The following is a 24,895-nucleotide window of genomic DNA, read 5'->3' on the forward strand; positions in this document are numbered from 1 at the left end:
TCAGATACTACTTACCTAAATTCTGAGTCTTTGCATGTCTAAACACTTGGATTCCAACTCCATCAAACAGTTAACCCTCAGTGATCTTGATATGCATTAGTCTGAGATCACCTCAAGAACCTCAGCAAAACATTATTTGTCTCTAGTCTCAACCGACATAACCCCAAGATAGCTCTGAGATCCTTCAATTTCATCTTTTGTCTTCAATAATCTCTGTCAGACTCGCGTATCCAAGATTGCCCGAGATTGTCCAAGATTTTTCTAATTTTCTTTCTCTTCTTCTAATCTCAGTCGAACCAGCACTAAGATTGTCTTGAGATTACACTTCTTAAGCATTTTGTATTTCATCTCGATCGAACCAGTATCGAGATTGTTCTCCTCTGAGATCAACCTTATGTCTTCAATCTTGTCCAAGACTCCACATGATAGGACGAGATCCAACTCTAAACCCCTTCTGTTTTTCATTTCAGTCTACTAGAGCCCTAAGATCAACCTTCTTTCTTCAAAATCTTCTAAAAACTCTTAACTAAAAATTCTTATTTACCAAAATGATCCTTCTATTAGATACTGGTCTTACATAATACTTCTTAATTAATACGTAATAATGTATACTTGATACCCTTAAGTTAAAGAAAAAAAAAAAACTTGACCTTCTTCTTCAAAACCCACCATCTCTCTTCAATATGAAAATTTACACCCTTAATTTGTTCGAGATTTGAAGGATCGGTTTCTAGAAGTAGATGGACAGAGAAGCTGAAATTGGATTATATTCACAAATTTTAGTCTCCGTATATGACCCATGCCCATAAACCATACCTACATCAATTTGCTTGTGTCATGTACCCAACCAATTTTATTTGTTACGGTTGATTCTCTGAGGGTGTACTAATCCCAGTGTTAAATTGAAATCTTGTTTAGAATTGCAATTTTGGAGTTATAGACGAGTATGACCATATACCCAAAAAAAAAAAAAAAATGGAGATTATCGCACAGGAAGAATTTGGAAGAGAATTGCAATTGTTGGAGTTCTAAACAAGTATGACCATATACAAAAAAAGAAAAAACCAAAAAACCAAAATAGAGAGTATCCGAGAGGAAGAACTTGGGAGAGGATGAAGTAATTAATCGATGAAGAGTTGAGAGAGAGAGAGAGAGAGAGGTGCATGAGAACAAAGAAGGGAATAAGAGTGTCGATATGGTACAAGCTCCATTTTGAATTAAAGAACCAACAAAACATAATTATTCTAGATTTTGCCATATCTCTAAAAAAAAAACAAATATGAAAGACTAACTTGCAAAATCTCACTTTGAAATTACTGCCCATTGCAATTTTCCTTTTTTTTAAAAAAAAAGAAACACTTGTACTAATGTTCATATATCAATAGCAAAGACATTTTTAACTTTTCAATATTTTTTTTATTACTTAAAAATTCAAGTGATTTTTAAACGAAATACCCACCGTTTTTTTTTTTATTTTTATCTAACACCAATAGTAAGGTCAGTAAGGTTATTTTTAATTTTTTTTGTTGAATGTTTTATGATATTTTCTTACCTTTTGAAAACTTTAAGGGTATTTTTTTGACCCACATAACCAATTTCAAAAACATTTATTTATATATATATAATTTAGCCATAGAATATATTTATTCCAACTAGTTGATACATGAATAACAATAGTATCATACTAACTTTAGTTTTTTTTTTTTTGAAAATACATATTTTATGTTTTAATTAGTGGATGATAGGAAGCAAGTTCACAATAAAGAATTAAGTCCAACAACTTCTCACTTTTGTGATATTTTAAAAAATCAATTACCCCTTTGCTTATGTTTTTTTCCTTCTGTAATGGATAACAACTATAATAATACTAATGAAGAAAAAACAACAAAAACATATTCAACCTTACACCATGGAGTCTTTCATATAAAAAATTTATAGAAAAGAACAAAGATATTATATACTTTGATGAAGCAAACTATAATTTATACATTAATAACACAAAAAAAAAAAAAAAGAAGAAGAAGAAGAAGAAGAAGAAGAAGAAAAGAAAAGAAAAGAAAAAAAAAACCCCAAGATTCTTGATATCTTTCTCTTGCTTAAAAAAGGCAAGGAAAAATTGATGCAAAATCTTGAAAGCCATAATGGCAACAATCTAGGGTTATATATCTATGTTCCAAAGCTATAAAGTTATAAACAAGGCCAAATAATGACATCTTGATTATGGCCCTTCACAATGTAGTTGTTTCTTTTGAACTAATTGTCTCTTTCCCTCGAAATTTATCAAACTATTGTTGTAGCTTCTAAAATAATGTGTTCGTCCTTTTAACACAAAAATGGCAGAATTTTTGGGGACCGTGAGAGATTCTACCACGGTCGGAGATTCTCGGATGACTCTAAAAGTTCTTCCAAATAATCAGAGCCAAGATCTTCCAAAACAACCACATTATTCTCAGTCTTCCCAATCCTATCTATCTCTTTGCTCTTTCTTCTCGTGAATTTCTTCCTCATCGAATGTTTTCTCTTCAAAGCCACCACCGGAGATCCACCGTCGCCGCCCTCACCCGCGGAGTTGATCATCTCCATCTCCTTCAGCGATTCCTGAACTCTTTCCACCGGAAAATTAAGAACGGCGGCGGAACCTCTCATCGAAAAAGCTGCTTGATCGTAGGCCAAAGCGGCCGCCTCGGCACTGTCGAATGTCCCGAGCCAAACCCTGACCCCATTTCTGGTTGAGTCTCGTATCTCCGCCGCGTATTTTCCCCACGGTCGCCGGCGGACCCCTCTGTAGGACTTTCTCTTGTGGGGGTCTTCTTCTCCGAGGGAATCGACCTCCTCGTCTTTGATGGGATCCTGCCGAGGGGAATTCTCCTGTGGGTCCACATAAGCCTCGGAGATTAAGCTGTGAAGAAGCATTTCGTCGGAGTCATTCTGGTTGAAGGGGAGAGAGTGATCGTTGATTTGAAAACCTTCCCATCGGAGGGATTCAAAGGAGCTAAAGGAAGACTCGGGTGAGAGATCGGAGTTTTGGGAGTGAAAGAATGAAGAATTCATTGAATTGTTAGAGGAAATGAAGAAGGGGAATTGTGGTGCATGAAAGGAGAAGTCTATTACTCTGTTTTTCTCGACAGAGAGATGGCTTCTTCGTCGGCTATAAATAAATACTAAATGGCAGAGTAAATTGAAAACAAAAAGAAAAAATAAAATAAAAAGAAAAAGCTTTTATTTTAGTTGATGTCTATGAATAGTTTCATGTGGATTTAAATTTTTATCAAATTTTGGCCTCATATTTTCTATTTTTAAAATTGAAAACGGGGGTATTTTTTTTTTTTTTTAAGTTAAGTTGAAAATATTTAAAAATAAGCCTAATATTATGTGATAATTATAAAGAGGGTGAAAGCAAAAAAAACCCATTCCTTGTTTACCCAATAAACTATATGAGTTTGAAGGTCTATTTACCCTTTTTAATTATTAAAAATAAATTAAAATATAGTAAAAGTTTAGGTTTTATTGTGTTGATAAACTTTTATAGACATTTTGAATAGAATACAAAATTTGATTATTTAGTAATTTATTACAAATTTTCAATATTTACCTCTTTAGTTTAACTGGTTTTGTGTCTATGAAATTATAAAATATTAACTAGGTTTTAAAATGAATATTTCTTAAAAGAAAAAAAAAAGAGTTTATTCACTAAGTTTGAAATTAAGAATAAAAATGATTATTGATTATTGGAGAGCATATATAATAATTAAGAATGAGAGTGGATTTTCTTGGGGGAGACACCAAGGCAGAAAGCGAAGGGTAGAAGGTTAAATGGAAAACGTGAGTGAATTAAGAAGTTGGAAAAGAAAATTAAAAAGGATTGGTGGCCAAGTCAAAGTGGAAGAAAGGATAATGATGACGTCAGGCCGATGACCAATTTTTTAAAATCATAAGATTCTTTGTACACGTGTCAAGGGATTTGGGATGACCTGGAATTTAATGTTCAATTCATGTAGACAAGTTTTATTTATTTTTTGTGTATGTATGGATGGGGAAGTTTTTTATTTTCTATTTTTTATTTTTTAAATTTAGTGACAGTTGAGAGGGAGCATGTGATCCTCAACTGAAACACACATTCTAAACTTTCTAGAACCCCCCCTCCTTCCCTTCCCTTCCCTTCCCTTCCCTTCCCTTCCCTTCCCTCTCTATCACATAATTATTTCTTTTAGGTTTATGTCTTAATCTTCCATTTCTATTTTCATATTTATTGTTATTCTTTTTTATGTTTTTTCTTTTTAAATTGATGTTCAATCCGACGTAGATAGATTCCCACAATCTACCACAAATCCATTTCCAAGAGTTCACATTAATTAACAAACCAATACAAGATAATTACTTTCATTTTACAATTCTACCAACAGTTTAGACTATATTTTGAAACCCTCTAAATTCAATTACAATCAATTTCCTTCCATTTTACTTCCTTACCTTAGCTACACCCAACTCAAGAGTGGACTCAAAATTCACATTTAAAACTAATTACAATTGGTTTGATCCCCTACCAACTAATCTATATGTTCCACCTTTACTTAGGCTCAGCTTTAACTACACTTATTGTGCTAGCTACTTTAAGATTAATTTTCACACATGACAATACATAAATATACATAAAATTAGGTTCCATACTCAGAATTGAATTAAATGGGTCCGGGTTTGAAGTTTGATTTCAAATTAAAATTAAGCTTTTGTGTTAAGTAGTTATTTGCACTAATATAAAATTGTCAATAAAAGCTAAAAATGAGACTATGTGTATGTGAGAGTGAGTAAATCAGAGTGTTCAAATATATCATTGTGTCGTGGAATGACCAATAGGTTGTGATACAACCTCAATGATAAATAGTTTCTTGTCGATTTCTCTCCAAGATTAACACAACTCGTCTCTTTCTTATATGTTCACTCATTAGAGAAAAGGATCATCATAATCAATCGAAAATTTTGTCTGTATTAGAAGAAGAAAATATGTAAGCCTTGTTTTTAGAAAAGTGTTGTTGGAAATGGTACTGTGAACAATGCGTCGAGACGAAATTTAGGCATATGAAGTTGACATGTGAAAGTTTTATGCAGTGAACTTCAATGTTTAGAATGAGAGAATGCATTTAGATGAACATCTGACAATGAAATATCTAGATCTTGTTGTCTGAGTTTGGACGCTTGAGACATATGTAGCCAAAAACTGCAAAATATAAACTTGTAGTTAGGAAGAAGGTTGAGTCATGATCATGATCTCTTTAAACCTTGTTTTTTTAGAAAAGTGTAGTTGGAAATGGTTCTACAAACAATGCGTCGGGACAAGAATTAGGCATCTAAAATTGACATGTGAAAATTTTATGCAGTGAACTTCAATGCGCTTAGAATAAGAATGCATTTAGATGAACGTATGACAATGAAATGCCTAGATCTCGTCACCTGAGTTTGGACACTTGAGGTGTATGCGGCCAAAAACTTCAAAATAGAAACTTATTAAGAAGAAGGCTAGTGAGCATTGCTCGTAGTGCAAACAATTTTGATCATGTTGTATCGTCTCCAGGATAAAATAGTCAAAACTCAGCCGGAGTTGCACCAAAACCGATTGGAATACCAACACTCTTTTGATTTACCTTTAAAACAAAGAAGAGAAAGAAAAAGGATGGACAAAACTTTGTGAGATATGATCTTGGTATAATTTTTTCTAATTTTCAAATGAGAAGTGTGGAAGATCTTATATAGAAGAGAGATCCGTTAACACCCTAACAATCATGTCAACGGGTAATTCACCTCAACGATCATAAGAATCTCAACCCCTTGTTCAACAAATTGAAGAATTATGAAAGGAAACCTTTTTTCATTAAGGAAAAATGGATTGTTTTAACTAAAACAAAACGATTGACCATTTGATTAAGGAACTAAAATAAATGTTTAAGGTAAAAAAAAGAACTATTATTTTATTCCTCACTTTACCTCTTGCCACACCAGTCCAACCGATGTACCAACAGATTAACTTTTTTCTCTCTAAAACATGAGTACTCCATAGGGCGTTTTCAATAATAAATATTTCGAAAAAACATCATAAAGGAAGGATAGCAATGCAACTATTTTTTCTTTCTTAGATTTGAATATATATTTTTAGTAAATAGTATATATATGTTAAGTAATTGAACGTTTATAATTTGACAAGTACAAAAGTCTCATTACTAATAAGGGAAGATTTGTATTACTACTTTTATTTTATGCTTAATTGTCAATAGCGAAGATTTGAAATAATTCACTCCCTGAAGAGATGACAAACCAAATGCATATTCCTCACGTCTCTTATCCCTTCTTTTCTTTTTCTAAAACAGAAAAAAAAGGTACAAAATGGCATTTAATCTTATGTAAAATGAGTACATAAATAATCAAAATTTGCTGCCTAAATATTCATTAATACCAAATACAAACACAACCAAACTAATGATGATCCTTCCTACTAATCATCCCCAGAATAATAATTAATGATAAATAGAGCCACCACTTCTAGAACTAATTAATATTTGTTTAAAAAATAAAGAATAAAATTATTACCATTTCTAAAAACATTTGAAAAATCTTAAAATATGTAAAATTGATGGTGTGTTAATGATCCAAATACATGCCCCCTTGAAGAAGCAGTCACCCTCCCTCCCTCCCTCTCCCTCTCTCTCTCTCTCTCTCTCTCTCTCTCTCTCTCTCTCCATTTCAAAAGTGATATAGATTTATCTTTTAATTTCTGCAAATCCTCCAAGAAGAAAGGGAGAGGTAGAAAGTGACCATTCAAATCTATAAACAGTGGAAGAGCATCTTTCTAAATGCTTTTCTTATTTTCTTTTCCCTTTCAATATGAAACTTCTCAGAAAACCTCCAAATATAATATATAAATACCATTATATTTCTTTCTCCTATCTCTTTCACAAATCATTTCATACCGTGTTTTCGACTTTCGTCACCTTATCATTCACTCATGTATTTACTTTTTAAAAGATATTTTGATCGGTAAAGTGAACTATTATAGTACACTCCACGTTTAAGATTCCAATTACAATCAAAATGATAATCACCCATACTTCAAATTATTATCTAAAATTAACTATAATATCATTATTTTAAATCTTTCTTATTACAATTGAATGTTTACTATTTATTCAATCTATTTTTTTTTGTCAAAGTGTTTACTATCTTTTGTCTATATTAAAATAGTTTCAACCATTACTATAAATTGAGTGTAATAGTCGACCCTACCATGCCAAACATGATTTAATTTCTATGATTATATAAATAAAATTTCATGTCATTTGTCACATTTTGATATAAAAAAATATGACTTTAATTAAGTAGGGAATGAAAATCCATGTTGCATTTAATTATTGGTTTTCATTTTTAGAATAAAAAACTTTGTCGATTGACTTGGAAAGTAAAAATGCCTTTATAAGATCAATTACTCAAAATTTCAAAAAGCCATCTAATCAATGTTAGCCTAAACGTTTTAAGTCAGATAATTAACTTAATATCATGATATGATATATATGAAAGTGAAATCTATTTAGAATCTCTATAAGACCCACTGTATCCATCAAAATTATTAGAGATTAGTCCATTCCTAATTCCATGGTTTTTGACCTCTTACCTTATATCCAATGACTTTATAAATATATATATAATGAAAGAAAAAAATGAACAACTGAGAGGAATAGTTCATCTATCTATACTATATATAAATAGACGATATAAGGAAACTTTTTCTTTCCATTTCTTTCATTTGAGTAATTCTATCTACGAGATTTAGTGAATTTTGTCGATTTTAAAACTTGTTAATTAAATAAAGATCGAAAAGAAAATTGTAAAGCAAATTACTTGTTAAATTAATTAATCATTAATATCTAAATATTAATTACACTTATAATACATCATCATTAAATACATTAATTAGATATTAATTACACTCTATTTTTTTTAATTTCAAGAACTTTTTAGCTTCCAAAAATCTTGAATGGTATTTTTCAAGTAGCATGGTGAGCTTTCATTCCTTCACTTAGAAAATATATTTTATTAATTTTTTATCGTTATAAAATCATCCACTAACTACATTGATTAGACATTTCACACCAACAATAAATAATAAAAAAATTATATTTAAAGTCTCTTCACTGTATAAAGCTCGTTATTATACTTGAAAAATATCATTCTCTCAAGCTTGCGACGGTGGATAGCCATATAGAAATATGAGAATGTTTGAGGCCAGGTCATTGGAACATCAAGTCACATATAAGCCAATCCATTGAAACAAAAAACAAAATAGAGGAATGAGGCACCAAAAGTCACTAGCTAGCAAAATTAGTAGAGATTTTCATATTAAAGTATTGTTGATTAACGTAAGTATACACCATAATCATTAGAGTTTGAAATTTACGAGCTTTGATACCATATTAAAGATTATTAGTGTCGTTGATTTTTTCAACTTAAGATTTTCGCCAAAAAAGATTGAATTGAATTTTGAAGATTGATATTAAACTGTTGATGATTTAATTTCTTAACCTAAAGTAGTCTCTTGGGATTGGTTTTGGGGAAACTTGTTGTAACATGGTCATACTTCATTGCTTCATTTTCCCTTGGGAGGAGACAACGACTCACAAAACCATGTGTTTCTTTCTCCCATCTTTGCCACATCATCCATTTGTGTGAGAAAATGACAACCAATATAAAGTTAGGTACATAAAGTTTATATTCCAATTGAGGTTTACTTTATTTTGGTCAGAAAAGCAAAAATCAAAAATGTTTTATTTTAATCTAACAACATTAATTTAATTAAGTGTTAGGTCAGTTATTATATATAGTATTTGATTATTAAAATCTATGAGTTATAAGTCCATGTAGTCCATAGAGTACTCTTTGTTTGGGAGTGACTAAAAGTAATATAGGTTATAATCGATTTGTGTATGCGATATCTTAATTTGGACTAAATTTTTTTTCACATCATATCTCGAAAATCATATACATTAATTATCAAAACCAATTATTTCTTAACTTCTAGATGAATCAAGTGATAAAAGTATCCTAAATAAGAATTTTGGCCCAGAAAAAAACTGTTAATTAGTTACATATAGGATGTTTTTCTTTTCATTAAATCTTTTGTTTGTATCAGAAATTATTTGCTTATTCTATAGAACAAGATAATATATGAAAAACAATAATTGACCTACATTTTGTATCTATTATCTCCTACATTTCATACACTAGTTTTGAGACCTAATTTCAACAATTCCAGTAAATAACTTTAAGAGATTTATTAATTTTATTGATTTCATTTCATTTTTTTAAGAACTAAACTAGCCAAAGAAATTATGAAAAAGAAAAGGAGAAAAATATATATAATTTTTGTTAATCAATCTAGTTTTCATTTTGGTTTATTATATTTGTTTTAAAACATTACACAAGTTTGTTCGTCGAGAATTTTCATAGGTGATTCTCATAAGTGATCCTCGAAGTTGGTCGTTGGTAGTAGTCATCAAAACTAATTGTTTGAAGAAGTGGTCATTGTTGAATTTGGAGATTAGAAGTCTCAAGTTCATATGATTAGATTTTCTCTTTTATTTTTTAAAATTCATGATTAGACGAAATTTGTGAAATTGTGTACATTTTCACAAGTTGAATAGTTTTAATTGACTATGTCGAGGATGTCAAACAAAATTGTGATATATCAATAATGACTATATGTTGGAATTTTTTGTCCTAAACTCGTAGTTTGTAATCATATTATGTTTCAATAAAGTTGTTATTGAGAAATTAAATATTATAATCCTAAATCCAATAAATCAAGTTCCAAGGCTATTTTTTGAATAAACTTGAACTTTATGTGTAAATATAAACGTGGATCAAGTTCGAGTATATATAGCCTAAATAGTCTATAGTATATGAATAAAGGTTGGGCGCCTTATTTAGAGAAACTATGGATGCGGCCCACTTTGTAGTACAAACGAGGTGATCCTGAATCGTTCATGTAGAGACATGAAAGTGGGGGCATCCTATGTAAAGTGTTTACATAAGACTGAACCATGAATTAGTCTTTTTTACGTTATAACATCGTTTACTGTTTAAAACTGACTATCTCGATTATTGATGACCTTGGTAACTTAATCTTAATCCTAAGTTAACTATGAACTCCTGTTCACACGAGATTATCAACGTTGGCCCAATAAGCCTCCCATTTCAGGGATAAGATCGGGTGGATAGCTGGGAACATAGGGTACAAGATGGAATTCACTCCTACCCGCTTTAGGGTTAGTAGATAAGTTGTTCTCTTAAGCACTGAATCCAAGTCTTGAACAAGGGGCCCCACCCTCTCATTGGCCCGAGAGGGATTAAGTTTATAGGTTGAACCTTAAACCAATTGTTCAATAGTGGATTAGTGGGACTTAAGGAGCAAGATGTAATCTTGGGGGTAAAACGGTATTTTGACCCAGCCAAGGTTACGAGCAACCTGTGAAGGATTAACTTACTGATTATGGTTTTATCAAATGGACACAAATATATCTATAGTGAGGGGAGTGCAACTACGGGACTTTAGTGGAATGACCCGTTAGTTAACGAATGTTGATTAACTCGGTTTAAAAGAGTTTAGCTAGTTAATCTTGAATCGTTGGAGCCCATGATCTATAGGTCCATTAGGTTCCTCTGCTAGCTCATATGGATTAAACTTAGAACAGTGTGATGAAATAAGTCGAATTGTTCGAATTGGGAGAAGAAAGAGAAACCGACAAATATAGTGATATAGTCCTCGATCTTCTAATTAGAAATAGAGCTTTATGTTTTACATACTATAAGTATGAATGCGGATTCATACTAAGAAGCTCGAAATTGATGGAATTGGTCAAAAATAATAAAAAGTCAAAATGTTGACTTTTGACTTTGAAAAGTCAAACTTTGACCGGCCTTATATTCAAATGTGATTTGAATTTTGGAAAAATGAATGCGGATTCATGCTCGGGAGGTTGGAATTAGTCAAGACGGACAAAATGGTAAAAAGTCAAAATATTGACTTTTGACTAAGAAAAGTCAAAGTTTGACTTTTGACTTGAAAAATCTAATGACCATTTTACCCTTGGACTAAGTTAGTGGGAAAATCCAACATTTTATTGGATAATCCCACTAACTCTTAGTGGGATACATGGCTATATAAGATGTAGACACCTAGCCCACTAAGTTCCACTCATTGTTAGTGGAACATTAGGTGTTGAGATTTAACAAATTAATTACATGCATTTTTGCATGTAATTAGGTTATAAATAGGGGTGTTTTCAAATGATTGAAAACTTTTGCCTTTTTTATTATCCTCCATCTCAACCAAAGGAAAAAAAAAAACTTCTACCTTCAAATCTCATTTTATCTCCATTTCTTTCTACACCAAATTGGATCCCACAACCCGATTTTTTGTCCAGAGGATAGTAGTTGAGTACTAGTGGTGGTCTCAGTTTGAATTGACAAGAAGATATCAAAGCTTTTTAAAAGCTTCAAATGTAATATTTCCTAAAACCCTAACTTGATTAGTTTAGGGTTACATATTAATTGTGGCAATTAGGGTAGAAATTCGATTCTTTTTCTGCTGTGCATGTCTTAGTTCTATCACTATAAATTATATTTGGGTATAGGCAGTGGAATGTGAAAAAATATTTTAAATCACGAAACTATTTAAAATATTTAAAAAATTATAACAAAACTTTTCCTTATATATTGATTGATTGTGATATATCAAGATGTGTCATTGAAGTGATAGATTGTTTATTTAAATTTATCACAATCTATCACAAATAGCAAGTAAAAATTTCCTAAATTTGTAAATAAGTTAACACGTTTTGCTATAATTTGAATACATGCCTAGTTGAATTGTATCAATAATAATAGACAACCATTAATTAACTACGACGTCTATTATTAATATAATATAAAACTTTTCTATATTCTATAAATATTTTAATGGTTAATTTTCATAAATATAATAAAACACCAAAATATTTACGGTTCGTGTAACAAAAACGAAAAGCTCATGAAACCAGTAAAAATATTTTCATAAATTCTAGATTTGTTTTTTATATTTCAAACGATTCGTCACTTCTCTCTTCCTTCTTCTTTGCAATTATTCATTTTCTCTTCCAAAATTCTTCAACTCCTCTTCCAGGTTTTCTTTATTCTATTTTTAATTCATTTTCTTTTTCTTTCTTTCTTCATCCTCTCTTTTTTTCCTTCAATCTCCTCTTTTAGAATATCACGATTGTTTAAATACTACTTTGATATAATATCTAAATGATCGCTTACCTAGTTAATACGATTGTTTGGCATTATCAACACAATAATTTAGATTTAAAGCCTTTTTTCTATCATTTAAAAAGAACTACACGATCTTGTGAATATGATCTAAACTACCACGTACCATAGTCAACTTAATCGTTTAACGTGGTTAACACAATCGTTTAGATTTGAAGTTTTTTCTCATTGTAAAAAAAATTACACGATAGTGTTGATACTATACCTACACGTTTGTGTATAATTTCCTACACAGTCGCGTATCATGATTGTTTAGAAGAAGAATTACATACACGTGTGTGATTGATTACACGCGCATGGGACATTATTTTAATTTGTTTTTGGTGGATTTTGGTTCATTAGAATAATGAAATATGGTTTAGTTTGTGTCTGTGGTGGGTGATGAAAAGCCAAAAAGAAACTATATATTTATATACCAATAAGATCTTACCAAACTTCATGAATCACACCTGATCTAATATTTATTATATTATTGTAATTTTGGCAAATATCCAATAACATTTTTATGATTTGAATAAAAGAGGATTTCTTTTAAATTAAAAGATTTAATAATCGTGTTTTTATAATGGCCATTCAAATAAAATACAGCTACCTAACTAAAATATGTGTTAGAATATTTGAACCTCACCAGATGGTATGACATTTTTGGTTTGTGTGTAGCTGAGGAAGACTACAAACCACTTCTCCTTAAATGCTATCATCTATTTACACCTATCATTCTTCCACGATCCTAACTTGTTTAAATATTATTTGTGTGTTTACTATTTTTTTTTTATTGGCAACTTAACTGAATGATCTTCCCCATACGAATTTTGTATTAGAAAAGTTTATACTTTTAAAGAGTATTTTCTGGTGTTATGAGACAAAAAAGTAGGTTGATTGGGGTTGAGGAACAAATTTTGTATAAAAACAAGTGGAGAGAGACAAGGAGTTTGATCAAATTGGGGCAAATTAAGGATAAAAATTTTGGGGTTTTTTTTTTTGTCTGACTTTTTATTGTTAGGCAAGTGATGATGTCTATTGATACTAAAGTAGATGGGCAGATTCAATTTATTTGCTACACACACTTGCCACCTTTCTATTGCTTTTTCTCATGTCTTTCCTCCTCCTTATCTCATCAACCTATATCTATTTTCACCATTTTTAAACAGACGTTTCAATTTTTAATCCAAATTTAAAATAAAATTAAGTTTTTTTTTTATTATTATTTCCTTTAAAATTCACATCTGTATGAGATCCACACACACATATATATATTTTAAATTAGGATCTAAATATTTACTAAACACAACCAAATGATCAAATTTTGTAGACATATCATGTATTCAAGCATACACCATTTGGAAAACTTTGCAACTTTAGTAATATAAAAAGCTCCTACTCAATATTGACACATGTACGCACACACAAGCATTCACATACACTAGAAACTTTTATATGATATTTACACCACTTCTGTCTATTTTACTTGATAATAGATTTACATATTTTCATTTCAATTTTGTTTCTTGGTACAATAAGAGTAAGAATGAAAGAACAAACCTTAAACTCTCTATATATATATATTACCACTTGACTAGATTTATTTTGATTTAGTTTTTCTCGAGAAAGAACTTTGTTGCTATGATAACTTGAAATTTTCAAATGCCCTAGATTAGAACCTTGACTAATAAGAAAAGTAAAAGGAGATGGATTTGGTAGGCTTGAAAAAAAAGAAAGAAAAGAAAAACTCCCACTACTACATTCAAAATTAGATTGACCCGAAGAATTGACATAAGGTTTGGCACCCAAAGGCCAAAAGGATAATATAATTTAATTTCTTCTTCAAGAAAAACGATTGGGTTACGTCTAATTCTAGTTAATTGAAATCATTTGATTTTTAATTTATTAAAAAAAAATTTGTTAAAATGAGGTAAAATATACCTCTTAATCAAATCGAATTCATTCCATAAGACAACTAAATATAATACTATCTTGAAAAGGTTTTTATTCTGTATAAATTAATATAAATTGTATATATATAATACCAAATTTAATTAATTTTAGATTACATTTCACTAATGTACTTTACACTTTTTAAAAGATGGTATTGACATTGAAAATATTCCAATAAAATATCTTTTCAAAGACTTTGCTTGTCAAAATAATGGATGCATAAAATTAGAAGGTATACATAACCTTATTTGTAATATTATTCACATAAATATGAAAATAGATGTGTAAAAATTGAATGGGTCAATAATGTTATAAATACTGCTAACAACAAGCTATTCTATATGTAAGTAACAACTGCAATCAACTTTAAAGTTAAATTTTTATAAATATATAAATTTGTGTTGACATGTTGATATGTCAAGAGTCTAACATTAATATTAAAATATTCATTAATATCGATATATGATACTTTTTGTAAATATTTGTATAACATTGTCATCTATTTTGTTCAATATTAATAAGTAAAAAAAACATAATTACTAATTTAAATAATTTTTATATTAATATTAACTTCGATAACTTAATATTTCTCATAGTTATGTCTTTTCAATTTTTACCACATCATCATGTAAATTTTGAGTTTAAGTATGGTGGAAAAATATTTAAAAAATCAAATGTAATTTTGAAGAACAATTTCAAAACTGAAAGTTTAAAATACGACTTTATAACCCTTGCCAACAATATAATTGAGACTTTATTTTGTACCATTTATCTATAGTTATATAACTACTTCCAAAATCTAAAAATAAACTTAAAAATGAATGTTTCTACTTTATTGGTGACAATTCCTAAGGCCTAAGTACTTATATAATTAACAAGAAAAGAAAAAAGAAAGAAGAATCATGGACCCCAGTTCCCAACATCACACTAATAACCTAATTAACTAAACCATAATATATTCTTACTTATTCACCTTAATTAATTATTATTATAGTAAAAAGAAAGTGATGTGGAATATATACTATGATATGACTCCTCAATTCTTATAGCTAGATTTCTTCTTCATTTTTTTTTAGGTTAATCTTGTAATAATCGCACCCAGGTACATGAATCTGGATATTAAACTTTACACAATAATTAAGTTAAATGAACCATATGGTTTAAAATAAATAATTGATATAATATTGGGTTGGGAAAAAGGGGTATTTAATTTTCATTATTTTGTTTTGGAAGAATATGCATTATACTTCAATACACATATTTTAAAAACCCGCCCCCTTTTTTATAATCATTGTGTAAATTATTTTCCTTTTACCCAAAGAATTCTCAAATTGGTTCCTTCTTTTTTTTATTTGTATTTTAAATTTGTTTTGGATTATTAAAGAAGTATGCAGTAGGTTTTGATGTTGGGTTTTATTTCAAACTTGTAAAGTGACAATGGAAGTCGATCCTGTGTTTGGTTCATGATCCCATTGTTATTTTAAAATTATTTTTAAAAAGAAATACTTAAATAAAAAATAAAAGTAAATTCTATTTTCAAACTAATTGTCAATTTGCAATAGTATCCAATGTTTATAATTTTTTTAAATAAGCTATATTTTTTAAAAAACTCTCTCTCTTTTTTTTTTTTTTGAAAAAATAAGTATACAAGATTATTTTCCTTGTTACTTGTTTTTGAAAACATAAAAGTAAAAACGAAGGATGAAGCAATGCCTAAGTTTTCTAAAAGAAGTTAAAGTGGATTGCCTTAGAAATGGTCGAAAGGAATTTGAGAAAATCTTAACAGTGTTTGTTGTTTCGTAAATTAAAGTGTTAAATAATTTGACATAATCACTTCTTAATGGTAAAAGTGGATAATGGCAAATTTTAGATTCAGTTTTTCTAAAAAACTTATATAGATTTTCAAATAATGTGTTTTTTGCAAGAACTATAACAGATCAAACTATGACAAAAAAAAAAGAAAAAAAAAAGACCCACTAAATTAAAGAACAAAAATTATGATTTTATTAATACGAAAAAATAAGGTAAATTACATCAAACCGCAAGAAAAATTAGAAAAAAACATGTTAATATCATTTAATAATCATTCCGTTTTCTATTTTTATTTTTGAAAATGAACCCTACATGTTATAAATGTAAACTTCAATTTTTACCCAAATTCCAAAAATAAAAACAACTTTATGGAATTAAGTTATATTTTTTTTTAATTTTTAAAAGAATCTAAAATCATTTTAGGTGATTCATGGTAACTTGAGGAAGGAATTTTAGACAAATATTTATCATTTTTGATGGTTATGTTTTGAGCATTATTTTATTAATTTCATTTTTAAACACTAAGGGAATGTTTGGAATAATGAGTGACTTATAATAGTATGAGGATTATAATAATCTAAAAATTATAATAGTCTACTCTTCATGTACAAACTATTATAGTTTATTTTATTATAAGCTACGTTTGGAATGAAAACTATTATAATCTAGGTTTTTTACTATTCTTTTTTCGTCTACATATATACTTTACATGAAATAAACATTTTTCTTCAATTGATTTATTAAATCTTGTTAATTATGATGTTAATTTAATAAATTTAACTTCAAACTTGGGTTTTACTACTCTTTTTTGCCATGCATATATATGGTACCTAAATGTTAAATTGATATTATTAAATCTTCTCAATTAAAATTCTCATTTGAAAAATTTTATGGTTAATCTCCACAAACTAATTTTCTCATATCTTTAGAAATTGAATTTGAAATTAGTTTAACCATATACCGATACAATTTGGCTATGTAGTTAGTAACAAAGCAAGATAAAAAAAAAAAAAAAAAAAAAAAAAAAAAAAACTACAATTTGACATCCATCGTTGTCTATCATTGATAGAAAGTGAAGACAACTATTACTGTCTATCTACCAATGACAGATAATGATAAATTTGTCAGTACCGATGATATAATTGTTTTCATATATTTTTGTGTAGGAATACATACTGCTTTCAAGATGAATGAAAATGGGGATTTTAAGTTTTGCTTCATGGTTATTGTTGACTCAGAAAATGATGCATCCTAGAAATGGTTTTTTGAAAATATACATACTTGTTAGGAGGAACGTAATCATTTAGTCATTATCTCTACTAGGCATTTGAGCATTCCAAATGGTGTTTTAAGTGTATTTAAGGATGTAGAGTACTGTGTTTGCTTGCAACGGGTTTTTAAAAATTTGAAGAAGTGTTTAAGGGATTCTTTGATTGATAGATTTTACTTTAGTTGTGCTAACACTTATACTTTTGATAACTTTGAGTTCAACACGAGATCTATGGAGTTTATTTATCTAGATAATACGAAGTTATTTTAGTAATGTTGGATTTGAGAGGTGGTCTCAAGCATATTCACGAAGAAGAAGACACGATACGATGACAACATATCCTTCAAAAAGTGTTAACTCATTTTTTAAAGAGGATAGAAACTTGCTTGTTGCAAGTTTACTTTATGAAACTAAAGTGTTCGTGTAAAAGTGGTTTGATGATCAAAGAAAAGCTAGTTTGTCAATTTTTTAACCTCTTGGGCTGAAAATACCTTGCGCAAGCAACATAAAGAATTAAGAAGTTTTTTGGTAAGAGTTTTTTTTTTATTATTCTTTTTATTTAGATATATCAAATTGATGGAAGAAAGAAAGGCATAGAAGTCTATCACTAATAACCAGTAATATAACTATGAATGTCTATTTGTAAATTTTGATTTCATTTTCTATTTTCATTTATTAAGTTTATACTATCAACAATGTTGAATACATTGTAATGGTTGGTGATAAACAATTCATATTGAAGTTGAACTTGAGATCTTGTAGCTGTCGAGTATGGAATTTCAATGAGATTCCTTGTTCTCATGCACATGTTGTTCTTCAAATGCTTAACCTAGATACTTATTTCTATGTGTTTGATTATTATCATTCACAAACATCGTTGTCAACATATTTGGGTTGTGTGCGCCCAGTTGGAGTTCATTCAAATTGGAGGGTTGTAAATGACAACATTGGAGCTTTACCTCCTATTTTAAACGTCCACCTATAAGACCTAAAAAATTAAGAATCTCATCAATTGGTGAGTTTATAGTAGTTCAAGAAGATGTAGTAGTTGTCATGGCAAGAGTCATAATTCTAGTACTTGCAAACTTCGTCAAATTAATCAATGATGCAATCATTATAGTTGCATTTTTATGTTGTATCGCTAAACGAATTTATATTGAAATTTAATTATGATAAAACTAAAACTAATTCGAAGCAATTTGAAATGCTTCACAAGGATACAAATCTCCCTTCAATTTTCTACACACTCTAGAATGCCAATTAACACAAAATAAATAGGAACCCAAGATACTGCTATATTCCAGGAAGGAAGGAAAGATAAAGTCTTGAACCACCAAATCTTTCTTTAAAAGATAATATCTTGAGATAAACATTTAATTAAAAGAATATCTTTTATATTAACTACATTCTTTTAATAAAATATTGACTTCAAATATGGAGGCCTTCTTTAAAATAAACTCCGAACAAATATTTTGTACTTTCAAAGATGGACCCACAAATATTCTAACAAACTCTCCTTTGGGATCGACTTCATTTATTTGTTCAGACATGCAAACCAAGAAGGCAATAGAACTCAGAACACCATGAAACAAATATCTCATAGGATTTCATTTCATATTAAAGAGTGGACAATACAATCGAGAATACCAGAACTAGCCACTCAAGAAGCATACACAAAAATTTTAGAGAAAACAACTAACAACAAAAATGTTTTTCCATCTATCACATCATATCAACACTCCCTCTTGCATGCTGACTAATAACTAAGAAGCAGGCAGTGAAGAATGAGAGGGGTCTTGAGAGCGAGTAAGCAATGAACGCACAACGTTAAGCACAAAGTCAATAGCAGCACGTTGGCCAGTCATATCGAAGATAACTCCTTGAAGATTTTGGATAGAAATACTTAGAGAACGAGTCTCTTCTGACAGAAGTTGTACAACTCTTGTAGCAAAAAACACAAGAAAAATGAAGACCATTCAAGGGAATTCTGTGAGAAGAAACAAAAGACTAAGATCTTGAGCGAGGAGACCAAAAAGTTGCTTGAAGGTCTTGTACATGGGAACCTTGAAAGAGCTCATAACAGATAGCTAAAAACTTTGAAGCAGACCCCATTATATCTGATTCAATGAGAATATCAAAATGTTGAGACATAAGAAAAATAGATAACAGTTAAGGAAAGAACATAGTAATGTTTATTCCATAAGTAACAACATGTTGAAAAACAAGATCTTCAACATCAACTTTCGCTCATGTTCCAATCAAGTAGATCAAAATTTCCAGAGAAATAGATACTTTAGCTAAATGAGTTTACGAATAACAATTTGAAATGCCAGTTTTGTGAAGAATAGCATACTTCACACTTAATTTTGTAGCAGGAAACTAACCATCAGAAGACCATGAGAGAACTGTACCACTAGAGGGCTCCAAATCTAAATGAATCTTACAAAATTCTAAAGTTAGAGGATTATTTAAATCAGTACGTAAATTAACAATGAACTCCTTAATAAGCTTAGGGTAGAAAACCCCAACATTTGTAATAATGGATAATATATCAGCCTTGGAGACAAGCTCATTAACAGAAGTGCACGAACAGTATTGATTTGAAATGAAAAACTCATCTGGAATGTAGCTTTGCACCACATAATTTCAATTGAAAACACAGTCTTTTGAGTGAAACGATATCCCATCTATTGGGGCACTTGTGGAACATTGGATGAGCGCTTGCGTCTCCCAGCCTTTGTAGTGACCACTTTTTGTCCTTTGGTAGGAGGACGATAACTAGATCTAGCACAAGGATTCATAGGCATAAATTCAGTGACAGGAGGACCAAGCGACATTCAAGATGGAGGAGGATGATCAGAAGTAGGTCCGTGCAACATCAGAAGGAGCGGTGGAATCAGAAACCATAACAAATTCAACAACTGGTACATTTGAAGAAGTACCCTGTGGAACATTAGTATCACGACCAAATTCCTTAACCAAATCTTTAATACCAATATCTACAAAAGAAGTAACTTTCGACGAAGTTTTGGAATTTGCAGGAGTAGTAGTAACATTTTGAGAATAAGGTAGATTAGAGTTATACGTTCCATCATCAGATCGTTCAAAACAAATATTACCAATCAGCTTGTTATATAGTTCATTAGCAGCAAAAATCTTCTCAGTTCTAGATTTCTTATTAGACTCAGAAATAATTTTCTTAGGTACAAAAAAGGAATTGCAAGAAACTTTACGACATTATCATCATCATCATCATCAGAAAATTCACAATCAATATTACTAGTTTCTATGAACACATATTTAGGAACTTGAGCCATATTCTTCCATTTAGATTGAGAAAGAAAGGAAAAAAAGAAATAAAGAAAAAGAAAAATATTTTATTTAATTTTATGAAATATGAAAATAAAAACATCAAAATTGTACTCCCTCAAATAGCAAAATTGTCCCAACAAAAAACTATTATTCTCCCAGAAGGACAAAAAAATAAATAAAATGAAGAAGAAACAGAGGCATTCTTATGAATAGTCAAATAATGAAATTATTTATAAAATAAAGTAAAATTTATCTAACCTTTTTAGAGCCACTTAAATTTTTTAATATATTTTATAAATAGTTTTATTTTTTCCTAACAATTTGTAAAAAGAAAACATTTTATTTATTTTCTGAAATGTGAAAATTAAAACACCAGAATTATATTCTCCTTAAAATTAAAAAATGAACAAAAACTATTGTTTATAAAATTATTTTATTTAAAACAAAAGAACGAAATGAAAATTATTTTATGTTTATTTTTATTTAAATGCACAAAGAAATAAAATTCCGGACAAATTTAGGGATCTTACGAAAACAATTAAACACTTTAAATTTCTTTTAAGTTAAATTAATACTCTTTTTACATAAAAATACATTAGTGTACTCTCACATATGATACAATCTAAACCTGAGTATTTCTAGTTTTTACACCTAGTTTGATAATAATAGACTGAAAATTTGAAGTAGATGACAACAAAAAAAAAAGTTAACTCATAACATCCTTTTTTATATTGCAAATTTGACAAATACGGTGATAATCAGATGGTAATCCAACAGTAATCTACTTTTAAATTTACTATTTTTGTAATTTTGAAAATGTGAATGACATGAACTCTGTTACCATAAACATTTTTTCTTTTTGCTATTTTGCAAACTCCACTAACAAATTCATGAATATTATAAAATTTATTTTAGTCACACACATATGTTTTTAAATTTTCAACTATAAATTTAAATTTGAGTAGGGTTAGAAATTTAAAATAATGACATTTTCATGGTCTTTTATGAGCTAGAATAATATGCTAATTAGTTATGTACACTACCAAACTTTTTGATACGTGGACTACTTGAAAATGACATCATTGAAACTTCAATGAATTGATGGGACAAATAATGATGAAACATAGAATTAAAGTTTTTTTTTATTATTATTTGGGGGGGACAAAAATGTAATTTAAATGCATTTTTATTTCTTTTATAGAAATGATTGAAGAATAATTTCACGTGTTAAATTTAGTGGAGGGGAGAAATTTTAAAATAAAAAGTAATAAAAATGCAAATAATGTTTTTTGTTAGAAACTAAATTTAGAAAAATGTGATAAATAGTATATTGAGCATATTGATTAGGGTGTATTGTAGGGTTCCATATTTTGGAAAAGGAACAAGTGGGTTAAGTGCATCAAATAATGCCACCAAAAATGAAAATCATTTGTTTATTATATTTCCCATGATAGGTAAATTACCATTTGCTAGGTTCAATTCATTTATACTATGTGGAATTCAAAAAAATATAAATAAATAGAGCCACGTACTTTTTCTTTGTTTATAAGATAATTATACTAATGTATAGATTATAATAGCATCAAAATGATGGGAGTGCTATAAAAGTATCTATCTAATGGAGATATTAACTTGTTATACATATATTTCTTTTTTTTGAAGAAAAATAAGTTATAATAATTTATGTTTCAAATATAGATTATTTCAGTCTTTATTTGATGCATATAATTTTAACTCGACTAAGAAATAGTTAACAAATAAAGAAGAAAAAAGATGATGAATAGAAAATTACACTGTGTAAGATGGAGAGATTTGAAGTCCCAATAAATAGTTGAGTACGTAGATTAAGGTTTAACTAAGATGACCTAAAATGGTATACCATATTACAAGATTGATCTAAAATTTTTAAATTTTTTAGAAATTTTCTAAATTAACTAATATTTTACACAAATATAAGTCTCGAACGACCAATCTACCCATCTTTATTATTAATAATATATTAAAAAACAAAAAAACGAAAACGAAAAGTGAACCATAATTAATATTTACATTTATCAGTTATCCTATGTAAATATGGTAAGTGATTAATTCTATTATGGTAATATTAGAATAAAAATTGTCCCTTAATTATTTTTCGTTTGGTGATTTTGTTCAAGAATTATTCCCTCCCAATCTCTCCCTCAGTTTCCAATCTTTCTCCGTCCATTATTTCTTTCGTTTTGCATTGTTTTTCATAATAATAGGGTGTATATTTATAAATGAAAGGTTCTTATATCAATCTGTTTATGTATTTTATGTATATTTATATCTTACATAATAAATAATAAATAATATGTTATGTTTGAAACAATTAATAGTAATTATGTATGACAGTTGTTTATGTTTACAGAAAGATTAATGGGAAAAAAAAATTATGATGAGTATATGTAATATATGCGATTAAAACATTAGTTGTTCTATGATATATGTAATGTTCAAGAAAATTGGATATGTTTGCGATGTAGGGACTTTAATGAAAGAATTGAAAATCAAAGAAATTGTATAAAAAAAAATAGCTAGTTGAATGTTAAATTGGTTTATGGATAGTATATATGAAATAATACATTGTATATTTTATGAATGAAATGTTATGCTATTAATTTATTAACTGGTTTATGTATTTTATGAATGAAATGTTATGCTATTTATATTATATGTATTAAATAATAAGTTATGTTTGAAATAATAGTGATTATGTATGAATGGTAGTATATTAAATATAATAAATCGAAAAACTTTGATTAGTGGGGTGAATGTATGAAAAAATATAGAAATAAAATAACTAAACGTAAAACTAGAATATGAATATTTAAAATAAAAGTCGGAAACAAAATATTAAAATACTAAAAGTCTAATAATAAGAAGTAAAAACTAGTTCAATAAAGAAAGCTTGCATCTCTTCCGATTATGACCAACACGTCCACAACGACCGTATTTAAAACTCTATTTTAGAAGAAATTCTAATATTCTTTGGTCGACCAACTGAACGTTTTACATTTGGTGGGAGGATGTCAACGTCAATTTATGTATTATTAAGTATATGCAGTAGTATATATGTAACAAATCATAGAACATAAATATATTATGCAGTAGTATATATGTAAGAAATCAAAGAAAATATTAATCGGATAGAGAAAAAATAAAGAAAATGATACGAAACTTGAAGGATAAAAAACTGGACTATATGTGTCACTAAATACATGTTATTGTATATGCATAGATGTATATATTGATAACATCATTTGTATATGCAATGACATATAAGAAAATTCAAGTATAAATTATGTATTATTGAATATATGTAGTAGTATATATGTAACAAATCACATAACATAAATATGAATAAGATGTATATATTTGATAAATCACATAATAGAAGTAGATTAAACAGTGGTACGTAAATGTATATATTGTTGGTGAAAAATTTACTAAACAAAAATATGAATAAGATGACTGGAACATGCCGTTTAGAAAAGTATTAAGAACATGATCGGAAGATATGGTAAACAACCAAAAATTAAAAACATGATCGAAAGGCATAAATCAAAGAACACACTAGTCGAAAAAGAACCAAACAATATGTTTTTTTGGCTTCCTACCAAAAAATATTAGAACTATATGTCACTAAACATTTATGTTGTAAATAAGAAGAGGTATATATATACAAAATTACAGAATAAAACATATTTTATTTTACGGGTATATTATAGTATATATTGTTCATTGAAAAAGTATATGACAAATAAAGGTATATAATTATATGGACTGAGAATATGTATGTATGATATTTTCACTTCATATTATAGATACATTAAGAATGTGTATTATACTATATTATACATTAAAAATAAAAATGCAAGACTCATTAATTGGAGAGAATAAAAAACAAATGGGTGAGAGAATACAAAAATCGAGAAAGAGAAAGTTTGATTATTCAGCATTTGGGCAAAATGAGTCACTTTTCCCCCTCAATTGAACTTTAGTGTACGTATATAATATTTAATTGAATCAAAATAATTAACTTGAAATTAATTGATTACAATAAAAACATGTGAGATCATTAAGATTTGCTAATTAAGATTTGCTAATTTATGTCTTAATTTTATTTTGGGATATATGTCAAATTTTTTAGTTAGTCATAATAACCTCAATTATTTTTATTTTTGTCTTTGTAAATAA

General features: G+C 28.7%; 1 protein-coding gene across 1 annotated transcript; it reads right to left on the minus strand.

Annotated features, from left to right (window-relative positions):
- Nucleotides 1-1,924: 1,924 nt before the first annotated feature.
- Nucleotides 1,925-3,142, minus strand: LOC101206564 (ethylene-response factor C3). The gene has a single exon (XM_004150935.3). It carries the CDS (start codon nt 3,049-3,051, stop codon nt 2,365-2,367), a length of 687 nt encoding a protein of 228 aa, XP_004150983.1. The 5' UTR covers nt 3,052-3,142; the 3' UTR covers nt 1,925-2,364.
- Between the last annotated feature and the right edge of the window lie 21,753 nt (nt 3,143-24,895).

The sequence above is a fragment of the Cucumis sativus genome, chromosome 2 (genome assembly GCF_000004075.3).
Source record: "Cucumis sativus cultivar 9930 chromosome 2, Cucumber_9930_V3, whole genome shotgun sequence".
Classification (NCBI taxonomy): Eukaryota; Viridiplantae; Streptophyta; class Magnoliopsida; order Cucurbitales; family Cucurbitaceae; genus Cucumis; species Cucumis sativus.

What these genes read in the sequence shown, in the direction of transcription:
- LOC101206564 (XM_004150935.3), bottom strand. Translation starts at nt 3,051, where the DNA reads ATGAATTCTTCATTCTTTCACTCCCAAAACTCCGATCTCTCACCCGAG.